Genomic DNA, 23,568 nt, shown 5'->3' with positions numbered 1-23,568 from the left:
TTGAGAAACCTTGATTTTCCATGAATTTTCCATCAAAATTAAAAACAAACACCCATTCTCTGACTCTATAACACACTTCTTTAGGCAAATGATTAGGGAATGGGTTTGGGGTTGATTTCCTCTAGAAACCTCAATGTAAAAATTAGTCCTTAGATGAAATTAGGAGATTTGCTAGTATGCTGACCATCCACTCGGTGTTTTTCAGGCTGCTGAGATGGGTAATTTGGTCGGTGCTGAGGAAACTGAGCATCCCTCTGCATGCCTGACTCTCAAAGGGAAGATGTGAGGGAAACTGTCCTAATGAAATACTCTCACGGGCCAGACATCTTTACAGGTGCTGCCACGTGGTTCATTACACTCCTTTCACCACATGAACATCGTCATGTCCTTACACAAATAGAAGGCTTTCTGATTTAATTATTATTTTAATCAAACACTGTTAGATAATCCTAAATAGGGGCAGATCAAATCAAGCATACCCAATATGGGCAAGAGAGTCGTAGGGGATGGTTATAAGAAAGAGGGAAGGGAAATAAGTAGGTTAACTTTCCCAGGTCACACACAGAGATGCCCAGAGTATGGCTCTGTTCTACTTTTTTTCTGAATGGAGTAAAACAGCAGCTCCTGTGGGTCCATCACCAGTGTAGGACATCCCATTTTTCTCTAGTTGCCTTTAGAGCCATTTGCTGCTAGCCTGCTGTACAGAAGGGGATTCTATTTCACCTTAGAAAGCTCTTAATGTCAGAATTTAAATATGACTTAAATATTTTGTTCTTAGTTTATAATGAGAAGAATTAATATATATTAAGTATCTAGTGTTAACGTTTCGGACTTATTTTTTGGTTAATCATTCAGTTTTCCTTTATTTTCTTCATCTCATTTATTTAGAGCAACTATAAAGAAGGCACGAGTTTACTTTTATTTTTTCCTTATTCATTATATTCTAAATTTGTACTATTCTCATTTGTGTACCATTATACTTAAATATATAGTACTGTCTGGATTAATTACTTAATTATTAAAAACTGGAATGCACAAGGCTGAAATCCATTTGTCCGAATGGAAACTTGTCTGTTTTTTAAAAATCAGAGAGAACTTAATATTTTGTTTCTAAGTTTGCACTATTTATTCTCCACCCTTTACCAGTTAGTGCATACTGGCTCTAAGCTAAAAATGTTCCTCTAGTGAACTAGCTTTATCAATTAATCATGGGCTTAAAATTCTTATGGTATTAAGATGATAAACCCATCTACCATCATGTGAAATTCTTCTCTCGACAGGTTGTTTCTTGTCATTTTCACAGCAACTTTCATAAAATTCTTACATTTTCTGAGTGAATTTAAGTATATGACTTTACAGCAAAATTTTTTCCAGTAAATTTTTTGAACAAGACCATTTGATAAAAACCTCACTCTGTATCACTATAGTTTCCATGCAAGTTTCTATTTCTCATCATAAACATGAAATGTATAATAATTTGAGTGAATTCCATTTTAATAGTCTCAAATACGATTACCCTTTCAAAAATCTTAAATTAAATGAAAAGCAGAAACCAATTCACTAAACCTTAAGGCCACACGCTGACATAGATGAATTAGAGAAAACAGCTCAAGTCTTCAAGTAACACTCAGCAGCACTGCTCTCTACTCTGCCTCTAGAAAGGTTAGTACTTCCCTCAGGCAGAAACCCTGGTCTCCTAATCAGGACATGATGAGGACGAGGGCAGCGTGATGAGGACCAGGGCAGTGTGATGAGGACCAGGGCAGTGTGATGAGGACCAGGGCAGGGTGATGAGGACCACGGCAGGGTGATGAGGACCAGGGCAGAGTGATGAGGACCAGGGCAGAGTGATGAGGATGAGGGCAGTGTGATGAGGATGAGGGCAGGGTGATGAGGACCAGGGCAGGGTGATGAGGACCAGGGCAGGATGATGAGGACCAGGGCAGAGTGATGAGGACCAGGGCAGAGTGATGAGGACCAGGGCAGAGTGATGAGGATGAGGGCAGTGTGATGAGGACCAGGGCAGGGTGATGAGGACCAGGGCAGAGTGATGAGGACCAGGGCAGGGTGATGAGGACCAGGGCAGGGTGATGAGGACCAGGGCAGTGTGATGAGGACCAGGGCAGGGTGATGAGGACCAGGGCAGTGTGATGAGAACCAGGGCAGTGTGATGAGGACCAGAGCAGTGTGCCCCATGGTCCTAAGGCACCCGGCACCTCTGTGCCTATCACCAGGACAGCCGTGGGAAGTGACCTACCCCCTCCACATGAGACGGAGCACTCGGAGCGGATGGTGGCCCACGTGTAGCTGGGCTGGGTGCTGAGCTTCTTCTCACCCCCCAACCGTGGCACAGAGTATTCCCAGGCAACGCCCGGGTTCCTTCCCTGAAACAGAAGCTATAAAAAAAGAAAGGGAAAAATACAATGAGTTAAATTAGAACCAATAAATAGAAGCTAATTTGTTTTAAACTACTTGAAACACCAGACATATCCATCAGAAGATGATTACAGTAATAAACTGTCCATCCTCCAAATTTTACATTAACTTTCTAAACAGGAATTAAACTAGACACAAGCACATCTATAAAATATATAGACATTTGATTCTTTTGCCTTACATTTAGTGTTTCTTCCACAGCCTTTACCACCTAACAAGAGCATTTGGTTCTTTCCCTCCGTGTTACCGTGGGAGCCCCACCAATGCTCTCCATCTGAGCAAATCAGAAAATGATACCTAAAAAGCACCTTCACAATTCCTAGTGAGTTCCAAACCCCCAAGAACAGGTGAATGGATCTCATCCATGCAGGATGAAGGCTAACTCTGAGTACTTCCTCCTGTGATGGGATGCAGAGGACTTTTGCCTACTGGCATGTACTGTATGGCTCCAGGAGAAAAACGTCTTACTAGTAAAATCTCTCAGCTTGGGCACACCTGTGAGCAATGCTCAGCACATGGAATTGCATTTGGACTCTTCATCTCCTAGCTGGAAACTCGAGCACATGGACCACTTACTTTTTCCTTTATAAAGGTATCGATCCCTTGACCTGGGTGAGAGGCTTTTCTGGAAACCTCACCATTAGCCTGTTAATAGAAATCCCATCTCTGAAGTTTGGAGTCTCACTGGTCCCTGATGGGAGGTTCCAGTGGATGAAGTCACTGAAGCTTCCCTAAACTCCCTGGCCCTACAGTTCCCTCCCTGACAACATAGCTCGAGTCTAGTTGGAGAAGATGCTTCAGGACAGGTATGAGCCCTGGACAGGTGGCCTCAATGTATGACCATTGAGCCACTCTGCCGCCTGACATCCTGAGCCTCTTGCATAGGAAACAGGTGCCCAACAAGCCTCAACTACCTTCAACCCTGACCGATCTCTCTTTCCTCATGGGTATTAAAGCTAAAAGCCTGAGATGGGGGGAGAGAAATAACCAAGGCAGAAGTTCACAGTGAACATGTTTATAAAGGGGCGGAGGAGGCAGCTCCGGGTCAGGAGGGGCGATGGCAGTAGGACGTGTGGAGATGGGGTGTCTCCCAGGAGGATGCAAGGACACCGGGATGGGGCTGCCAAGCCTGGAGAGCAGGTGGAGGGCCTGTGGATGGTTCACACCTGCACCCATAGGTGTGGGCTGAGGGGGCAACTTTTGAACCAGTCTTTTCTTTAAGTGTGCACAGAAATACAAAAAAAAGTAGGGAATTAGCGTGTCCACTGCCTGTTGCCACCACCTGCCCGGTCCCATGAGGACAAATTACATTGTTAGAAGATGCCCGTTTGTATGTCGTGAGCCTCTGCCATCTGGGGTAGAGCACAGAGGGGCTTGCGTAGGGGGTGAGTGTGCAGTCCCCTGCCAGGCACTGGGCCCAGGTGGTGGGTTCTCATCTCACTCCCATTTCCACAAAACTCGGCAGAATGCTGGTCCCACCCAAACAGGCACACACAGAGCCACCCACAGTGGCTGCTTCTCAGAGCCACAGAGCTTACAGGAGAGAAGCAGATTTTTGTTAAAATCGACTGATCAAGATGCAAAAATGGGGACTGCATGATATGCGTAATTACAAATCTCATTCCACACCTAGAAATGAAAGGCGATCAAAACAAGTCCACTGGCCCATTTAGTCTATATATTGATTAGTTTTGTTTCTGAGACACTATCTAATTGAAAACAATTTTGTGTGGATGTAATATTTTTCCAGTAGCCTTGAACCTACAGAAACACCCTAAGACCTCAAATTCAAGCCCTGAGACCAAGAGGCTGGAACCTACCTCCACGATCAATGTTTCGTTGGTTGGCCCAGGGGAGGTTAAGCTCTCGGGCTCCCTGTAGGACCGTCTGTAGTCGAAGGCAGTTCCTGAAAACTTGTACCGGCCGGGCCAGTCCACTGTCCAGTGTCCATTCAGGTAGTATTTTTTGAGTGCATTTCGCACAGAAATGTAGGAGGTAGATACATTCATTTCATAGATGCGAATACTCCGGGCTCCAGAAGGAATGATGACCATCTGGTAATACTCTAGAGCAAAGGAGACAGGAAGGGGGAGGATGGGATGCTTCTCTCAGTACTGCCAAGGCAAATCCCTAAGCACCTGCTCTTCTCCATAACCAAACCCTGAGAATCAGAATTTGGAAACTGGAGATCTGTTTTGGCAATCCAGTTGCATGGGTCCTATAAATGAGGTTTTTTTAAATTTTTTTAATTGGAGCAGAGCTATTGTAATATTCACTGTGTCTAAAAACCACTTGAATTCAAATACCCTAGCAACCACTTCCAATCAAAACAGAAGGTTTGAGAAGCAAAGCAGGCAAGGAGTCTGTGTAGGGATCTCAGGACTCTGTCTGCACTACACCTCCCATCCTTCCCACCAGGTGGTTCCTTTCGCCCTTGGATCAGCCAGGCAGGCAGCTCCGGTGGGTGGACTCACGGTTGGCACGGTGCTGCTTGGCATAGAGGCCCTTGTGCGTTGTGCAGCTGGAGTTATTTCCCCGGCACACACCGCAGGAGTCTTCCACAGCATCGGATCCCAGCACATTGTCACACCCCACTCTCTGTGGGACCCATGAGGTCACGTGTCATTCATGAAAGACAAGACAACAGGGGCAAAGTCACAAACCTTTTCCCATCGAGTTGAAAGTTTCACCAACACGGGAGAGTTAACAAATATTTATTGGATACCCAGTATGTGCACTGCGAGACTGTCAACTACACTTCCATCCAAAGGAGGAGACCTTCGCATGGCAAACATACCCTGTCCTCTTTGGCGTTTTTACACGACTGTCCTACACTGAGCCCAGAATTAAACCTATCGGGTTGTCATGCTGGAGACATGTGTAAATTTCAGACCGATATAAAGCACTTAGCACAAATGACAAGCAATATGGCCTCACGAGTTTCCACTGGAATTCGCCTTGTGCTTTTTTGAATCGCCTTGTGCAGAGGCAAAGAAGGAACACAGGCCACAGGGCAATTATTCCCAGCAGTAAATTATGTAAAAGGCACATTTGGCTACTGTCTAGAATTTTAGCAGCTGTTTATATATTCTGTGATGCTTGCCAATTTTACATTTCCTAGCAAAGAATATAGGCTAGCTATGTAACAAATCCATTCAGAAATGATGGATGAACTATAGTCCACAATCCCTTGTTTGAAATCCTAGGGCCAGATGCATTTCAGAACTCAAGAGGTTTTTGGATTGTGGGAAGGTAATTAACACATATATGATGTGAGAGTCCCTGCAGGGCTCCGGACAGCAACGATGTTTCTAAAATGCGCACATCTCTACAGTGAGCGGGATAAACATAACTGAAGATAGTCGTATCAATTCAAGACAGTTTTGCCACCAAATAAATTCAGGTCAGCTTATATTTTACTGTCAAATAAACTTTCCATTTCACACATCTTTGGATTTCAGAATTACAAATAAAGGATTGTGATACTGTATCATAAAGAATACATAAAAACAATGACATATTTAACAAATCAACTGATAATTGGACACAATGGGTGGACAGTTGAGCATTTTAAGGCTGAAAGAGATCCGAACAGAATCATTTAGTCTAACCTTCATGCATTCAAACGATTACACTGAGGGTCTGAGTGGATGATTCAACTTTACTGTGGTCATGGTCTACACCTTAAAGAAAATCAGACCTGGGACCAAGGTCTTTGGACTCCACTGAATACGAATATTGAGTAACTTCTTCCCTGAAAAGCCCATTATTTACATGCAATGTATGCCCATTGCATGTAACACCCTCCCTTTGTTTATAATAAAATTCTTCCTACATCTCACTTCTGTGCCTGGTAACAAGCTCAGGCGTTGTGTTCACTTAGCCGCCTATCTTTCCCAGCCTGTGCCCTGAGTCCCTCTCCAGCAGAAGTGAGGTTGCCGATTTCCCGAGACCCCTCGGCAGCAGTGAAGCGGCCCCTGTCTCTGTGCTGTCCCTGCCTTCATTTACTCTGGCGCCACTGCCTGGCTACTGCCGTCTGATTGGGCGACTCTACGCGTCCCCAGTCCCAGTGCCTTCCACAGGGTCATGTGGATAAAAACCCCAAGTCCTCGTCCCCACAGCAAATGGCCCTTTGCAAGCTTCTCCCCTTCACTCACCTCCTCAGTATCCCCCAGCTCCTGCCTGCCTCTGGGTACTCTGACCCCGGAACTAGTTCCTACCATCCCATGATTTCCTGTATCTCTGTGTTCCCCTCCCTGCTTCCCCAACACCCCTCTTCCCTTTCCCTTCCCTGAGGAACCCTACAAATCTCTTAGGTCCACATCTAAGAGAGAATCAGCTCCACCCTTCCCCCCGGCCATGCTCTCTGCACACGCCTCCATTGCCACAAGCCACTGCCTGTCTCCATAGATGTTCATCTGGCTTTCTCTCCCTCTGGGCTGTGATTTGGAGGGAAAGGGTGTGTTTTAAATGTCTGGTCTCTCTAGCCCCTTACAGGATGCCTGGCATAAAGCAGACTGTTGGGAGATGTTTGTTGAATGAATGAATGATCATTATTACCTCACATATCCCATCTATACAAACATTACGGCTATCCTCCGAGCATGGAGTCCCATCTTTGACTTTATTTGACAAAGAAAAGAAGAAATCAAATCCTTCTGCGATACAGTAGAGTTTGCATAAGTCCTGATCTTAAAAAGAAATACACACACAAACACAAATAAGAAAGATACTTAAGCTCTGATCATTTTTTTTGCTCTAAATTTTAGATAGACTATTTTTTTTTCTTTTTTGCCCATAAAATAACTCCCACACAATAATACATTGCAAAGACATTTTTATAAATTGCCTCTTTAGGCTTGGTTTTTCCCCTTGAATTTTTTAAAATATTTTTTAAAGCTTCACTATTATTTTTTTTCGACTGTGTCCTTTATCGGTCCTTGCTCCGTACACAGTGGTTGGCACATAGTAGGCATTCAATAAACATTTGTTGACTTGAACTACATTACTGTTCACTTATTTTACTAGTATAGTTAATTACTCTTTCTAGAAATGCAAAAAGTCACTACTATTTTGTAGCAATACACAAAGTTCTTACCAATAAAGTGTAATAAAATACTCAATCACAAAATTTCTTAATAGCTAATGCAGTTACTAAAATACATAGTATTTTTAAACTGATAAAGAGAATAACTTTTGGATGAAATCTCCAGAGAACATTGTTTTTTAAATAAATATAATGGATTGTCAAAAAACACTGATACATGGGGAATATAGGTCTCATTATCTACTACAGATTGGCAGATCAAGTGCATATACTCTCTCGATAATCCATTTCAAGGATTTATGACTTATATGGCTAATATGAACTTTTGTAGAAACTTTTTTTTTCCCTTCGTTCTCTTCTTGGTAAAGAAGAGAACAGTTGATAATAAAAAATTATCTGCCTGAGGAGTTTTCACAGGCCCGAGACTCAGGTACAAATATTTTCTTTAGAGTGCAGGATAAGAAACCCAACTGAATAATTCTAAGAATCAAATTGAATATGTGTTTCCATGATTAACGAATTTATTTACTGCAGACTAGCAAAGCCAGAAATAGCACACAGATTTTTTGACCCCAATTTCGAAGTTCTTTCTACTATTTTCTCCTGTGCCTTTGTTTCTCACTGGCTTAATTTTTCTTAACGTTTACTTAATTTTAGGAGTAAAAACCCAACAAAAAATAGCTTTGTTTGAAACTGCTTAAATTTTCCTTCCAGAATTTGCTGAATCCATAAAACTCTCACCATGATAACATTATATATATTGGGATGGTAAAAGTTAAGTGCCAGATGAGATGGCCTAACTTACGTATTTCTCAAGTGTTTCTTGGGTAACACAGTACTCTCATTTTCAAAGAATGAGATGATTAGGTGTTCTTTGAATTTGTCTTCAAATTATGCTACTTGAGCTACTGAGTTCAAGTTACTATGATCAGAAGGCCAGTACATATTTCTCTTCAACTGGAGAGTACAGTCTTATATATGGTACAAATAAACTTCCTGGTTTATAAGTGGTAGATCAAGACTTTCCAGATACGTAGTATATTATCTGATTTTCCAAAAGATGTGAATTTGCTTTCATTCTCTGACAATGATGAGTGTTCAATGGGTGACATACTCAACACCATCTCACCATCAACTACCATGATTTGTATTAAAAAAGAATTGATTCATTACCAATAAATCGTCTACTTTGAGTGCTTTATCACTTCTTTAAAGATTTCATGGTATTTTGCACATGCTCTCTATCTTGTTTGCTTTTATTCTGAGCCCACAGCTGGTCAAGTTTAGATAAGGTGCCAGTGGCCTTCGGGCAGACAGAATCAAACTAGCAACAGGGAAAGAACCTGTGACGTTGCCCTAACAGCAATATTCGGTCTATCCGGATGCACACTATTGATCACATAGTTCTTTAAAGAGTAAAGAAGTCCGCGGCTGCCACCAGAAAGTGGGATTTGAGATTTACCTTCTACGTGGGTGTACGGCTTCCACTTGTAGTACCATCCTCGGAACCGTTTGCTATTGTACTCGGCACACTGCAGGGCACGGAAGTCGACACTGTTATGGGGACATTTCTGACTGTTGCAGAGCTTCAGAGTTCGCGTGGATCCCGCACAAAACTTCCCTCCATTCGATGGTCTGGAATGTACAGTGTCCAGTTAGAAACCTTGCCTTTGAATAGCTACTCACCCCTCCCTTGAAATGAGGCTTATTAGGGAGATGGAGCAGATAATGTTAAAGATTTAACATAGGAAACTGGTGACCATTAAGTAAAGATACTTACTGTCACCAGTTAAAAGAAGTGCATTCCTAAGAAGGAATTTTCTTACATATTAATGTAAGAAAATTACATTTTCTTACATTTTCTTACATATTAATGTAAGAAAATTACATTTTCTTACATATTAATGATATGGGTAGTATTTTCCTTTTCTATTGAGTGTGCAAATAATTGCAGCATTGGTAGAACAGGTGACTTTGCACGTATTTGCTCGTCTCCCTGTAGTGGGCAGGGTGAGCATCGTTGTTCTCCGAATTCCATAAAGGAGAGGATGACTACAGGAGGGCAGCTGGGAGAAAGCAGAACTGAGACTGAAATTCAACTACTTTGCTGTCCAGATGGCAACTTCTTTCCCCTACCAGCCTCCTTGTGACAAGGCGAGGACACCGGATGGGGACAGAACAAGCACTTGTCTTCCACTGGTTGGAAGAGACAGCAAACACCCCTCTCACCCCTTAGAATTCACGTGGACACACCAACACAAGAGCACCCTGTCGATGAAGGGGACAAATCAGGTCTCATGCGTTAAAGACAGGACTGAAATAAATCATTTTACTTAGTCTTAACATAAGTTAAACACATATAGGTGCAAAAGGAGAACTGAAAAACCCCTTCATTCCACTGCATTGGTGACTGCTTTTAACATCCTCATCGTCTACAGAAGACACACTGAGACCACATGTTGTGAAGGGAAATATATTTGATGAAAAACCAAGACTTTGGTTTTCTCACATGAAAAAATTGTTCTTACTGATACTTATCTATTGATTTGGGTTCTCTGTACTTATGATTTATCTCCTTATTTTAAGCAGAACCTTGGTATTTCATGTAAGCATGGTTAAAATCCAGTTCTTGAATATCACTGTTGGCTCCGTTACTTTTGCTGTGGTCAGGTAGTTATAAGCACCTTAAATTATACCACAGAGACATCGTTGTACAATAAATGCTTGAGTAAAAGGGCTTTCTGACTTAGCGTTCTTTTACAGTAATATGGGGAGTACAGAATTACTTTCACTGAGCTTATGTCTACATGCTGTTTGGAAAGTTCGTAGCAGAGAGATGGGTGTTGATGAGGAGGGAAGTCCAGTGCGCTCACCTGGGGTTGGTGCAGAGCCGGTCCCTGTGAGACACCCCTCCTCCACAGGTCCTGGAGCAAGGAGACCAGGGAGACCAGTCTGACCAGTGGCCGTGGGTGGGCTTGGGGCCTTCGTCACCATATTTCACACACTGCCCTCCGCGGCACCACTGAAAATTAAAAACAAAACAAAACAGTGATATGACTTGTGGGTAGTACATCACTACTGCAATGCTGAGCCAAGGGGAGTTTGGTCACATAGGCAGACATCAGCATCCCTACCCTCAGGTAGCACATAAGAAATATACATTTCATGCAGCTTCTTTTCTTCTTTCCAGACCTAGCCTTGTTCTATACATCCACATAAAGGGAAGGTACAGAGCAAAATCATTTTCAAACTTCTGTCTGAGCTGCTGGAACCTAACACGTGTAGTTAAGTTGTGTTGCAGGAACACTCAGTCCAATTGTTCACCTCTCAGGTGTAGGAGCTCTAACCTTTCCTGGAAACAACGTGCTCTTCACCTCTCACTGTCGGAACAGACTGACTGTCAGGTAGAAAAATCCAGCTGGAGGTTCCATGTGGCTCAACACCTTGTCATTTCTGGCCGGTGCTCTGTGCTTTTGCTCCAAAGCACCTGGGCTGGGAGCCTGGAGGTTATAAGTGATGCATGTCAGAGGTCACACAGCTTTCTAAGGACACGAAATAACCCACACAGGGCTCCTCCTGTCCCTATGAGGCTGGAGATGCTATCAGCTCCCCTTTCTCCAGAGAAGCGTTCATAGATGTTAATTCTGCCAAAATCTACATGGTTTCTTCACTTCCACCACATGCAAAAACTACACAAGATCTAGCGTGCATTCAATCGTGCTGGTTTTCCCACTGATGGACCCATTCACTGGGCACAATTGACATTCTGCCGGCAAAGCGTTGTGTAGGAGTCTATAAAAATAATAGTTTCAGAAGAGCAAATCCAACCTATCAATGTCGATATGATTGCTGAACTGTTTAAGGTTCCTTGCAGTACTTGGTGTCTACTGGATGAATTCTACCTGAGGTGCACAAAGTGCTGGGTTTTAAAGTCACTTGGATAATTCCTCTGTTGAGGTCATAGTTAAGCCAATAGCTTGACTTAAAGCCTAAATGGAACCTATTTAGGTTAGATTGTTTCATTTTGCTTGGGATGTTTATGAATTACTTTAATAAAATTTGGTCTAGTTTTGTTTTAAAATTACAGAAAATGTTTATGTTTTTTTTAAATTTAGAGTTTATCCTTTTATTTTTTAATATAAGTAATTATATATAGACTGGTATTTCCTTTTCTTTCATAAATGACCCCATATTATCCATATCTTTTTCCATCCTGCTTTTTCATTTAACAATATGTTCTGTAGTTCATTCCACAGAAGAAGATAGACACATCCCTCTTTCCTCTGTTGCAGTTACAGAACGCTCCATTAGGTATATTTCCAACCAGTCCCCTTCTGATGGACATTTGCATCATTTCCAGGCTTTTGCTTTGATAATTATTGCTGCAATTAACAGTCTTACAAATGCATTTTTTTTTTGTTTTTGCCAGAGTATCCTTTTTTTAATTGAAGTATAGTTGATTTACAATGTTATGTTAGTTTCAGGTGTACAGCAAAGTGATTCAATTATACTTACATATATATCCATTTTTTTCAGATTATTTTCCCTTATAGGTTATTAAGAAATATTGAGTATAGTTTCATGTGTTATACAGTAGGTCCCTATTGGTTATCTATTTTGCATCCAGTAGTGTGTATATGTTAATCCTAAACTCCTAATTTACACCCCCCTTTCCCTTTGTTAACCATAAGTTTGTTTTCTATGTCTGTGGGTCTATTTATGTTTTGTGTATAAGTAAGTTCATCTGTATCATTTTTTTAGATTCCACATATAAGCTATATCATATGATATTCATCTTTCTCTGGTTTACTGCACGTGTATGATAACCTCTAGGTCCATTCACATTGCTGCAAATGGCATTATTTCATTCTCTTTTTATGGCTGAGTAGTATTCCATTGTATACATGTGCCACATCTTTATCCATTCACCTCTCGATGGACATTTAGGTGGCTTCCATGTCCTGGCTACTGTGAATAGTGCTGCTATGAACATTGGGGTGCATGTATCTTTTCAAATTATGGTTTTCTCTGGATATATGCCCAGGAGTATCCTTAAGTGACTATCCTTAAAAATTATTTAAGAAAACTTCTTGAGATTCTGAGGAGAAAGCACTACATCTTCTCCCAAGGAGGTTGGGGGGAATACCTAGGTGCACGTAGACACACAAACACGGACATACATACATACAATTTGAGTCTAATTTCATGCAAGTCACAGACCTGTGGAGCCGGTCAGTGGGGTGGTCGGGGGTAAGACCCTTGTGTGAAATGGACACATAAAATGTCTACTGAAGCAACAGTTGTATTTCTAAGAACAATCCCATGTTTATCACAATTTTACATTTTACCGATGGAGAGTGTGGCTTATGAAAGAGGCTTTATCTTGGACAGTGTGATGTCATGATAAGGCTCACACCCTGTTGTGATACTGTTCAAGGAATCCATTGTTACACTTAAACCCCGTACAGACAGGGCAGCAGCATAATGAGGCACAAGAACGTACACCGTTCTTGAGGTGAAAATGAGCCCCGCGTATCACTTCAACTAGGTGTGTGACCTGGGGCACTGACTCAGGTGCCCTGAGCCTGTCCGTCCTCCTGTGAACATCAGGGATGAGGGAAACCACCAGACTGGCTTGTTCCAAAGACCCAATGCAATGACACAGGCCAAGTGCCTCGGACCATTTGCAACGTAATCACAAAGTGAGAGATGGTTTAATTTTCTACTAGGGATCATTAAAGAACCGGAATCTGCTTCAGCATGCATACAGGCTGTGGTCCTGACCCCTGTTCTGGATTTCTCATGGCATGAGAGCAGAGAAACCGAGTGTCTTTTTCCTGGAAGAGTTCTTTGGTGTACAGTGGGGGGCTGCCCTAGGCTCACCGTCCAGGGTGCCTGTGACAATTCAATGTATATAATGTTCTTAGTACAGTGCTTGCCACTGAAAGACACACTGACCACTCAGGTTCACCAGCATGCACACCCATGCAGAGCCTCAGCATTGGTAGCTGATGGAGGAAAATAGGTTCCCATCTAGGAGAAAGATGCACAGAAGCAGTACAGTTGTTGTCAGTTATCTACAGCCCATCCATTGTTCTGGAATATTCCAAAGTACTGAGATACTGACTTTTGGTAATGCATGCTTCTCAACCAATGAACCTCATGGACACTTGTGGACCAGTGATACAGGATGACACAACTAACACGAAAGGGGGCTTTTACATGAACTTCTGATGCTTGTCCCAGCATGGCCACTGGGCAGCCATTCAATCCTGGGCAGAACACTCACTGCTGTGTAATTTGTAGGCATCCAGTCCAGCTTAATGTGCTTTAATTCTTTTCAATATGAGGAAACACCAGGAAAAAAATATTTTAAAATACCAATGAAAACCAATTTAATTGCTTTTAAGGTAAATAGAATGTAACAGGAATATATGGGTGGCATCACAGCTGTAACTTCATCCAAGGAAAATAGTAGATTTTAAAGAAAGTAGGACACCTGGAGAACCACACCATACCTGTATGAACCATCACCAAGGCAACAATGGAAGGGCTGCCAACCTTTCCATAAATAGGCATAATTTGGCAAACTATCAGATTTGCAAAATTTGGTCAGTTTTAGTCAGTTATGTGCAAAGAATCGTGATCACCTGCAGTTAATGTTCAGGTAAATTCCCTGGTATCCCGTGACGGTTGGTATTTCCACATTGCAGTACCTAAGCAAATCTATTTTCCCTTTCAAGAAACTAAAAGCATTTTAATTAGACATTTTTGTTATGGATTAATTTACTGCTGCCTACATCCCTAGAAGGATTTAAATATCAGTCTCACCCTGGGAAAGTCTGAAAATAAAGCATATTAACATGTGTAGGATGAATGGTCGCTGGGTGCTATTCTTAAGCAAATTTACTTCATTTCTCTTCATTTCCTCAGTCAGCTTTGCAATAATTCAACCCAAGAGCATTATGTTAGCATTGTGTCCTAATACTTTAAATCCGTTCTGTTTGTATTCACATTTAAATATGTTTATGGTATGATAGGTTTACTTCGGACTTTAAACATCCTGGATCAATGATATTCAGGCATAGATTTCTATTGTGTACTCATTAGCATCACTAAAAAGTTCAGATACATATGGATGAAAATGGTTACAGTGACAATTTGGTTCCAATATGTTTCTATCTTTATCAATAGTCTTTTATATTCTGAAAAAAAATACAATCACAGTTTAAATCAAAAGGATTAAAAGATTACTCTTGAGTGTTAAGATAATTTATTTTTAAGTGTTAATGACAGAATTGTCATTGCCCCCCAGTTAGTAATAAACTTGCTGTCTTATGAATTTCTTCTTTTCCCCACTAGAGCACCTCTCTCATTTTCACAGGAGCAACAATAGGTCAGAAGGATCTATTCCACAGTCTTCAAGCTGATGCTTTGAGGCTTTAACAGAACTGCTGAATGCTGGTTCTTTATTTGATTAAAAGGTGGTCCAGAGTTTAACATTTTCCTTCATTAAACAGATTCAGCCATCACCTGTTGCCTGACATTTATGTCTATTTATTCCAGGCAGCTCATCAATTATATCATTGGAAAAGTATGAAGGGGAGTCCTCTTCATAGAATTAATATAAATTAAACACAATCTTTTGACATGGGTATAGATATGGACATATATATCAGAAGGATGGGCTTAAAAAATACCAAGGCAAGCAGAGGAAAGATGCATGGTTGAAAGACTGACATTTGAGTATGATGTATGTGCCTAAGATTAGCTTCTTACCCTGTCACGCCCACAAGTTGTGCCTTCTGCCGCTGGCATAAATTTAGTCTCACATTTCCTCCCAATCCGGTGGCACCACAGGGCTTTACAGATATCCTAAAGGAGGAAAAAAGGTCATCAGTATTACAAATGATCCATACGACTCTGAAAAAATATCACTGAAAAATTTAAGGGGAAAACAACTGATATAAATTGAAAGCTGACATCTACTTAAGAGTAGGTGCATATGATAGTGAGGACCTAGAAGACTCATGTTCTAGACTTGCTTCAACTTAATTCTATCCCTGAAGCTCTATTTATTTATATTTATTCATCCTACATTTAACAAAGTTACACTTTCTAAATTAATAAAAGTAAAATATGCTTAATCCAGGCACGGAAGAAAACTGTGAAATATTAAAATTAAAAAACCCAGTAAAACCTAACATTTTATAATTCATTCTTCATCCTCCCTTTCACTAACTTCTCCTTGTCCATCTCTCTATTCAGCTATCCATTCATCCACCCACCCACTCATCCACCATCCCCACATCTTCAGTGAAGTCCTAGAATATGCCAGTTATCTTACTAGGCAGGAGGTTCCATAAGAAATATGACCAGACCTACCCTCTCAAGAATGGTCTTAGCGGGATATATTAGCTGTAAATCACCATGTGGTGCACATGGGAAGAGATGCCCCTACAAGGGGAAGAACACAGTGCAGGGTGGGCTTGCCAGGAGAAAAGGGCTTTGCCTGGAGGACCCAGGGAAGAAGTCAGAGAAGATGGACATCTGAGCCAACTATTGAGCTCAAGGATGGCACATTCAAGGGAAAAGGAATGAAGGGTTCGTGCAAAGGAAGATGACAAAGAAGAAAGACGTGTGCAGAGGAAGGAAAGCCCACATGGCTGATTTGTCAATAAAATAAAACAAGATCTGAGATTTATACACAATAAAGGCCTCTCCAAGTATAAGGAATTATTTTTACTTCTATATCCTTTTGAGCCCAAAGGAACATCTTAGTGAAGGGCAGTCAGCAATGGGACTCATGAAATGATGGGACCTTCAGGAATGCTGGTGGTAGCTTCAACTGCACACGATGGAAACATTTCTTAAATTATCTGCACAACTGTTCTGAACATTTGAACAAGTGCTGCACTATTTCCCAAGTCATTTAATAGCTGCATCTACTGGGGTTTTTGTGTTATAAAGAAAATGCAACACAGCAAAACTTCCATCTAATATTGCTTGAAAGATGGCATTTCACGGCACTTGTGCCTTTATTTTCTGTTTCAGTGATGCTAGAGATGTGCTCACAGGAGACTTTCTGCATTGTGTGAGTGAACTCTTGAAGGATTTCTCTTTTAATAATCCATATTAATTTTACCTTCATAAAACTAATTCTCAAATCTCCTTTATAAATGTACTTGTTATATATTTAAAAGTTAAGGAATTTGTTAAAGGCACTGCCTTATATTTTTTTCCACTTGTATCTCTCTCACTAATAAGACAGCTTTTCAGAGCATGGACTGTGAAGAAGCAAACGCTCAATGTTTTAATTTTGATATCAACTAATTGCTTTTATTTCATAAATATGAATATTTTATATTTCATTCATAGTAACCTCTTAAGATTACAATCACTGTACCACTAAACTTCATTTTCTTGGAAGTCCTCCAGAATCATTAAGTGCTATGGGGCAAATGTGTCACGGTGGTGGTTAGTGCTTTCCTGGCTCTCATGACATCAATTAGCATGCTGTGCTGGGAACCTCTCTTCTTGCCCAGAACGGTGGTTAGAGATCAGACTCATAAGAGGACCACAAGGCATCCATAAAAGCAGGGGCCTGGGCATCTGTAAGTCTCCAAAGAGACAACTGGGAAGCTCTGTTTGCTTCCCGGGATGACATCATGACAGAAATCAGGATATAAATAAAGCTCCCTTGAAACCTGAACTTGTGGACCCTGGCTTAATATCTGGGTGGAAATATGGTGGATCAAAGCCAGAATCCAGACAGTGGTGCAGGGTAGGCATACCTGCCCGTGAGTGCTGGTTCAGAGACCTACTGATTTAGGTGGCTGGGTGTGCACACACACAAACAGATGAACACACGGATGGATGAGTGAATGATGAGTGAATGGTGGATGTGACAGAGATACCTGCTCCTGTTGTTGGGTCAGCGGGGGACGGACACAGTGGTCCAGGGCTTCCGAGAAGGTAAACCTGTCTGGTGTGAATTGGGCATGGCAAACCTGGGCAGGCAGAGTCCCGGTATCCTCCCTGAATGCAACCACCCATCGACTTGTCCTGGGGACTGAATGAAGCATCATAGGTAGGTAATGTGCCCAACTCAGGGCCTGGCAACTAACAGGCACCAAACTCATGTCAGTGTCCTTTCTCACTTCAAAGGTGTGAGGAGATGTGAGCTCAATCCCAGCCCCCAGCCTGGGTTCATGGCTGTGGCCTGAGGGAGCCAGTGGTACTAAGTCTGGAGGCAGTTTCAGGGATGATGCAAGATGATAAAATAAATGGTGTTTTAAAATGTTAAATTATTTTTATGTATTTGTCACCAATACCTGGAACAGTGTTTAGTACCTGGCTGGCTTTCAATAAATGCTTTCTGAGTTGAACATCTGTTAGTTTGTTTCTATGGAAACCTTGGACAGAATGAGCAGGAACATTTTTAGTGTAAAATGAAATGAATAGTGATCAGTGAATTGTGATCATAAAAGCTTCTAAGATGACTTAAGAGGGTGACATTATGATATGAAAACACTACACCTAGACTACTATTCAAAGGATTTTCATAATATTCTTACATTGTAGTCTGGGGGAACATTTTGCAGACTAAAGAAATATGGATGGAAGATACTATTGAAGGCAATAGTTTTTAAGTATTCTAAGTAAGAAGCTCTCAAGTATAGGATGCTGGTGACAGCTCACCACTAAAGCATGTGACTGTAACTCAGTCTGTGCCCAGCTTATGCCATCTGTGTATTTCAGCCTCATTCTGGAAGCTGCTCAATTCCCAATTCCAGGCCTCCAGGCAGAAATAAATCAGAGTTACAAGAGCCTTGAAATATATAATTCATGTTACTGTGTTCCAACATGTCAAAAAGGATTTGAGACTTTGGTGCCCTATAGATGTAACTGCTGGTCATTTAATAAAAATGTGACATTCCATCCTGGAAAACAAATAAAAATTCTAGTACCTCAAACAATGTTTATTTTATTATATAAACAACCAAAAAACCATTACTTCCTCTCAGTTTTATCACACTTTGACCTAACTGCTAACTTCTGGACATAATGTACAATGGTTGTATTAAATTCTGCTTTATGGTTGTAGGTCATTACATTCTTAATAAAACTTCAGGGTCCTCTTGGAACAATGACCCTATTAAATCATGGTTCTAGGGCCAAGAAGTTGGAATGCAATATCTGCTGGATTGGAGGGTGGGTTCCCAATTTACCAACAGTACCCAGGACACTAAGGTGATCAAATTTCAAAGTAATTCTGGCAACTTGCATCTCAGACTTCAGGGTCAGGCCACCAAGCAATGTTGACGAAGCAGAATAGGAACTTGATAAAGACACAATGTTTAAAATAACTAATACTTGACTTAAGAAGAAGAAAGTTGAGGACCATGTACAGAGTTCACGCTTGCTTTTATCTTTGCTGTTAAGGAATACTGTACTGTCTTTAATGAAGGCTCTCTCACTTGCTATTCCTTCCCATAATTTAAGAGCTACATTCACAATGACTTATTTTGATAATACTGACTTAGTTAAGTTTAACATCGCAACCTAATACCCCAAATAAAACAAACATTTTCAGATGACTGTGTTGGATTTATTGTGGCATTTCCATACTGTGAATAGAATGCCACCAGATTAGTTTTCTCAAACTGTCAGTATCAGACTTTCCAAAAACACAAACTAAAAATGCATATACAAATGATGTTATAATAGGATATATAATTTATTGTAATTATTTGTTTTTCAAGCAGTGGTGTGCTTTTATCACTAATTTTGATTATCAACAAGTCATCAGTGGACAGAGAAAGCCATGGCCATACATGTGTGTGGATTTATAAACAAGTATGTAAACACCCACACATATACACCAAATACACATCTATTTATCCAAAAGAAGAATGCATATGCATTCGCGTTATCTCTTAACTTTCCAAACTAAATGGCACGTGGTACTTAAAAAAGGTTCAACCCTGTCTAAAACATCATCCATCCATCTATCACCCTTCCCAGCAAAGTCTTACTGAATGGGCCATAAGTGCCAAGTGCTGGTTGAGGCATTGGGTAGTTTCCTTGTTATTTATTATTTTATATTCTTCAGTCAGAAAAGGGAATAAGCTCACAATATTGACTTTAATGGGTATTTTTCAAAAGGTGTTTTCTCTACTGTTAATGGTGAAGTAATTGGTACCACACTTACTTTTCTACATGCAAAAACTATAAAACTGGACAAAATGTATTGGTCAGTTGTTTCAGACCCTTGCAACAAGCAACACAGTACATGGTCCTCAAGAGAAGGGAATTTGTAAGGTGGGCATCACCTTTGCCCAGCTCTCTCTCTGGGAACACTTTGCTGGTCACGGTGCAAAGACATGGTTCCCATGAAGACAACAGCAGTCTCACTGAATGGAGGGTGCATAGATCAGAGTTGGGGCTGCAGAAGTAGCTAGAATTTGTGGGAATGGGACCAGAAAGGAGAAAGCTGCATTGAGTAGGGAGCACCAGAGGTCTCCATGAGGATTTTCTGCAGGTCCTTATCTGGTGAGTGAATGGTTGATGCACAGGATGAGACTCCAAGTGGCCTGGAAGAGAGCAACAGCTTTAGGTCGAAAGCTGATAAGGGCTAGAAGACAGAGATGCACAATGCTAGGAGACAGCAGTGTTCTGGCCACATAAAGTGGAGAGACTTCAGTAAGCATCCCGGGCGTCCATGTCTCATGAGTAAGAACCACAAACTAGAGTACAGGACATGCCCTAGGGCTAAGGAAAAACCAGAATAGATGAGCCCTAAGGAAGAGTAAAACAAGCCTCAGGGGATCAAAAGGATTCACCTATTATAATAACATAATATAAATACATGCAACATAAAATAACAATATGTTACAATATATAATTGTAACATATGTAATATGTTATAAATATATTTTAAAAATGGACATAATAAGTGAACAAATGGGACATTCCCTAAAAAAAATATAGACTATAAAAAAAGAACCAAATAGTAATTCTGGAACTGAAACTTAAAACAACCCAAATGCATAGCTTGCTGAATTGTCTAAACAAATGATTAGAAATGTTAGAAGAAAGATACAAATGATCACAAACATTTTATCAGAAACAGCTGAGTCCAAATGAAAATGGAATTATATCTTTAAAGTGTCTAAAGGAAAAAAAAAAGAATAAACTATTTAGAATTCTGTACTCAGAAAAAGTGTTCTTCAAAACTGAGGGTGAGTTAATGACATTTGCAGATAGAGAAAACCTGACATACTTTGTGGCCACAGATTGTGTTACAAGAAATGTTAAAGGAAGTTTCTCATCCCCTAAGGAAATGATATAATTTGAAACTGATCTATAAGAAAGCATAAATAATAAATGGCAAACATGTGGGTAAATATAAAAGATGACCCTATTTTATTTTAAAGCAACCCATTATTTTAAAACAAAAATTTTAATATTGTGTTGTGTGGTTTACAGCATGCATAGAAATAAAATACACGATGACAATAGTACATACTGTGAAAGAGGGATACATGGACTTATTTGTCGTAAGGATCCTCCTGCATTTTGCATAAAGTGATATGATGCTAATTCTATGTAGGTTGTAAATTAAAGATGCAGCTGTAATCTCTAGAGTAACCACTAAAAATACAAGAAAATATAGCTAAAAAGCAAATTGATGCAAACATAGAATTTTTAAAAGCATGTTTAATCCAAAAGAAAACAAACAAAAAGGAAGAGAACAATAGGAAACAAATAGCAAAATAGTAGACTTAAATCCACTATGTCAATAATTACATTAAATATAAATGGATTAAACATCCCAGTGGAAGGCTATAGATTGTTCAACTGGATAGAAAAGCAATGCCAAACTAAAGGATGTTATGACAGACATATTTTATATAAAAACACAGATAAATGGAAAGTAAAAGGGTGGGGAAAGATATCATGCAAAGAGTATTCTTAAATAAGCTGATGTGGCTATATTAACATAAGATGAAGTACAATTCAAGGGAAAGTAACATTATCAACAATAAAATAAAGTTATTATATATTAATGAGAGAGTCAGGAAGACATAAAATTCCTAAATGTGTATGCACCTAAATACCCAGCTTCAAAATATACAAAGCAAAAACTAATAGAACTAATGGGACAAATAGAAATATATGTAATCTTTGTTAGAGACTTTAACACTCATATCTATTAAATTATTAAATTGTTACATAACAAGTACCAAATATTGCAGAGGATATAGAAGCTATAAACAATATTATCAGAAAAACTAACAAACTAGATATATCTAGAACTCTATACCTGACCACTGCAGAATTCACAATTCTTTCAAGTGGCCATAGAATGTTCACCAGGGTAGACCAAATGCTGAGCTATGAAATATGTTTCAATAAATTTCAAAAGTATACTTATAGGGTATATTCTCTGATAAAATTGAACAAAATTAGAAATCAAAATTAATAAGCTGTCTAGAAAATCACCAATTATTTGGTAGTTAAATAGTATACTCCTAAATAATGCATGGGTTAAAGAAGAAATCGCCACTTAAATTAGAAAATATTTCATAGCTAATAATATTAAAGATTCAACATCTAAAAATGTTCAGGATATATGTTAATAATGTTGCTGAGAAAAAGAAATTACTAGCTTTAATTATATTTAAATGGTTATATTAGAAAAGAAGAAATTTTTAAGTAAGTGATCCAAGTTTATCCCATAAACAGCAAGGAAAAGAAAGTCACATTAAGCCTTAGTATGTAATAAAGACAAAACAGACATTAATGAAATAGAAAAGAACCCAACAAATATTTCCATTAAAAATTAATAAAGATAAATACTGATGTTTTGAAAGGACTATTCAACTGATAATCTTCTAGTTAGATTGACCAAGAAAAAGCGATAAAGAAACACATGTTATCATTATTAGGAATGGAAGAGGAAATGTCACTATAGACCTTTCAGTCATTCGAGGGATAAATGAGAATATTACAAACAAATTTTGGTAACCCCCCTCCCCCCCCCCCCAAAAAAACAGGTAAAACAAACAAACAAAATCATTGGAAAAGGACTCTTTCTGTGTCATTTTTTGATGTTTAATTTTTTTTCCAATGAATCTGATCAGTCTGGATAGGAATTTCTTCTGCATAACCCTACATGTGTTAGTGTAGTTGAATTAGTGATTACAAAAACCTTCCCACAGATAGGATTCACTGGTAAGTTCTAATAAAACTTTAAGGAAGAAACAATAGCAATTTTATTACAAGCTCTTCAAGAAAGCAAAGGAGTAGGGAGCACTTTCAAATCATTTTTTGAGGGCAGCATAACCCTGATATAAATTCTTGAATGGTAATTTTAAGAAAAAAAAATTCTAAATTATACTATTCAAGAACACAGATATAGGGCTTACTGGTAGACACAGTGGCTGAGAATCTGCCTGCCAATGCAGGGGACAAGGGTTCGAGCCCTGGTCTGGGAAGATCCCCCGTGCCGCGGAGCAACTGGGCCCATGAGCCACAACTACTGAGCCTGCACGTCTGGAGCCTGTGCTCCACAACTAGAGAGGCCGCAACTGCGAGAGGCCCACGCACCGCGATGAAGAGTGGCCCCCGCTCGCCACAACTAGAAAAAGCCCTTGCACAGAAACGGAGACCCAACACAGCCAAAAATAAATAAATTAATAAATAAATTAATTTACTAAAAAAAAGAACACAGATATAAAAATCCTGAACAAAATATTCTCAAATCAAATCAACAAAATATAAAAATGAATAATAGATTATGACCAAGTAAAGCTACCCTAGGAATATAGGTTGGTTTAACATTCAAAAATCAATGAAAAATAATTTTAAACCCTTCAGTACAATTCACTACATTAACAGAATAAAGGAGAAAAATACATTTGTATCAATAGATGCAGAAAAAAAAGTATTATAAAAGTCAGCATAAGTTTGTGATAAAATCTCTTACCAATATAGGACCAGGAGGGAACTTTTTCAACTTGATAATAGGTAACTATGTAAAACTGAAAGCATCATATTTAATGGCAAAATGTGAAACT

The 23,568-nt window shown here is 39.8% G+C and overlaps 1 protein-coding gene across 2 annotated transcripts in view; it reads right to left on the bottom strand.

The window, feature by feature from the left end:
• ADAMTS16 (ADAM metallopeptidase with thrombospondin type 1 motif 16) overlaps positions 1-23,568 on the bottom strand; it is a gene marked incomplete at both ends in the record, with an annotated part of 153,754 nt that overhangs the window by 64,665 nt on the left and 65,521 nt on the right. For both annotated transcript variants that reach the window (XM_082652312.1, XM_082652313.1), the window contains 7 exons: positions 2,258-2,396; positions 4,257-4,501; positions 4,911-5,034; positions 6,997-7,127; positions 8,946-9,118; positions 10,357-10,505; positions 15,263-15,358. In XM_082652312.1, coding sequence (XP_082508438.1) covers positions 2,258-2,396; positions 4,257-4,501; positions 4,911-5,034; positions 6,997-7,127; positions 8,946-9,118; positions 10,357-10,505; positions 15,263-15,358 — 1,057 coding nt within the window. The remainder of the gene's footprint in view (positions 1-2,257; positions 2,397-4,256; positions 4,502-4,910; positions 5,035-6,996; positions 7,128-8,945; positions 9,119-10,356; positions 10,506-15,262; positions 15,359-23,568) is intronic.

The sequence above is a fragment of the Grampus griseus genome, assembly GCF_964374135.1.
Source record: "Grampus griseus genome assembly, chromosome: 3".
NCBI classification, from domain to species: domain Eukaryota; kingdom Metazoa; phylum Chordata; class Mammalia; order Artiodactyla; family Delphinidae; genus Grampus; species Grampus griseus.
The sequence above is the reverse complement of the archived record's forward strand: the minus strand, read 5'-3'. Positions and strand labels throughout refer to the sequence as shown.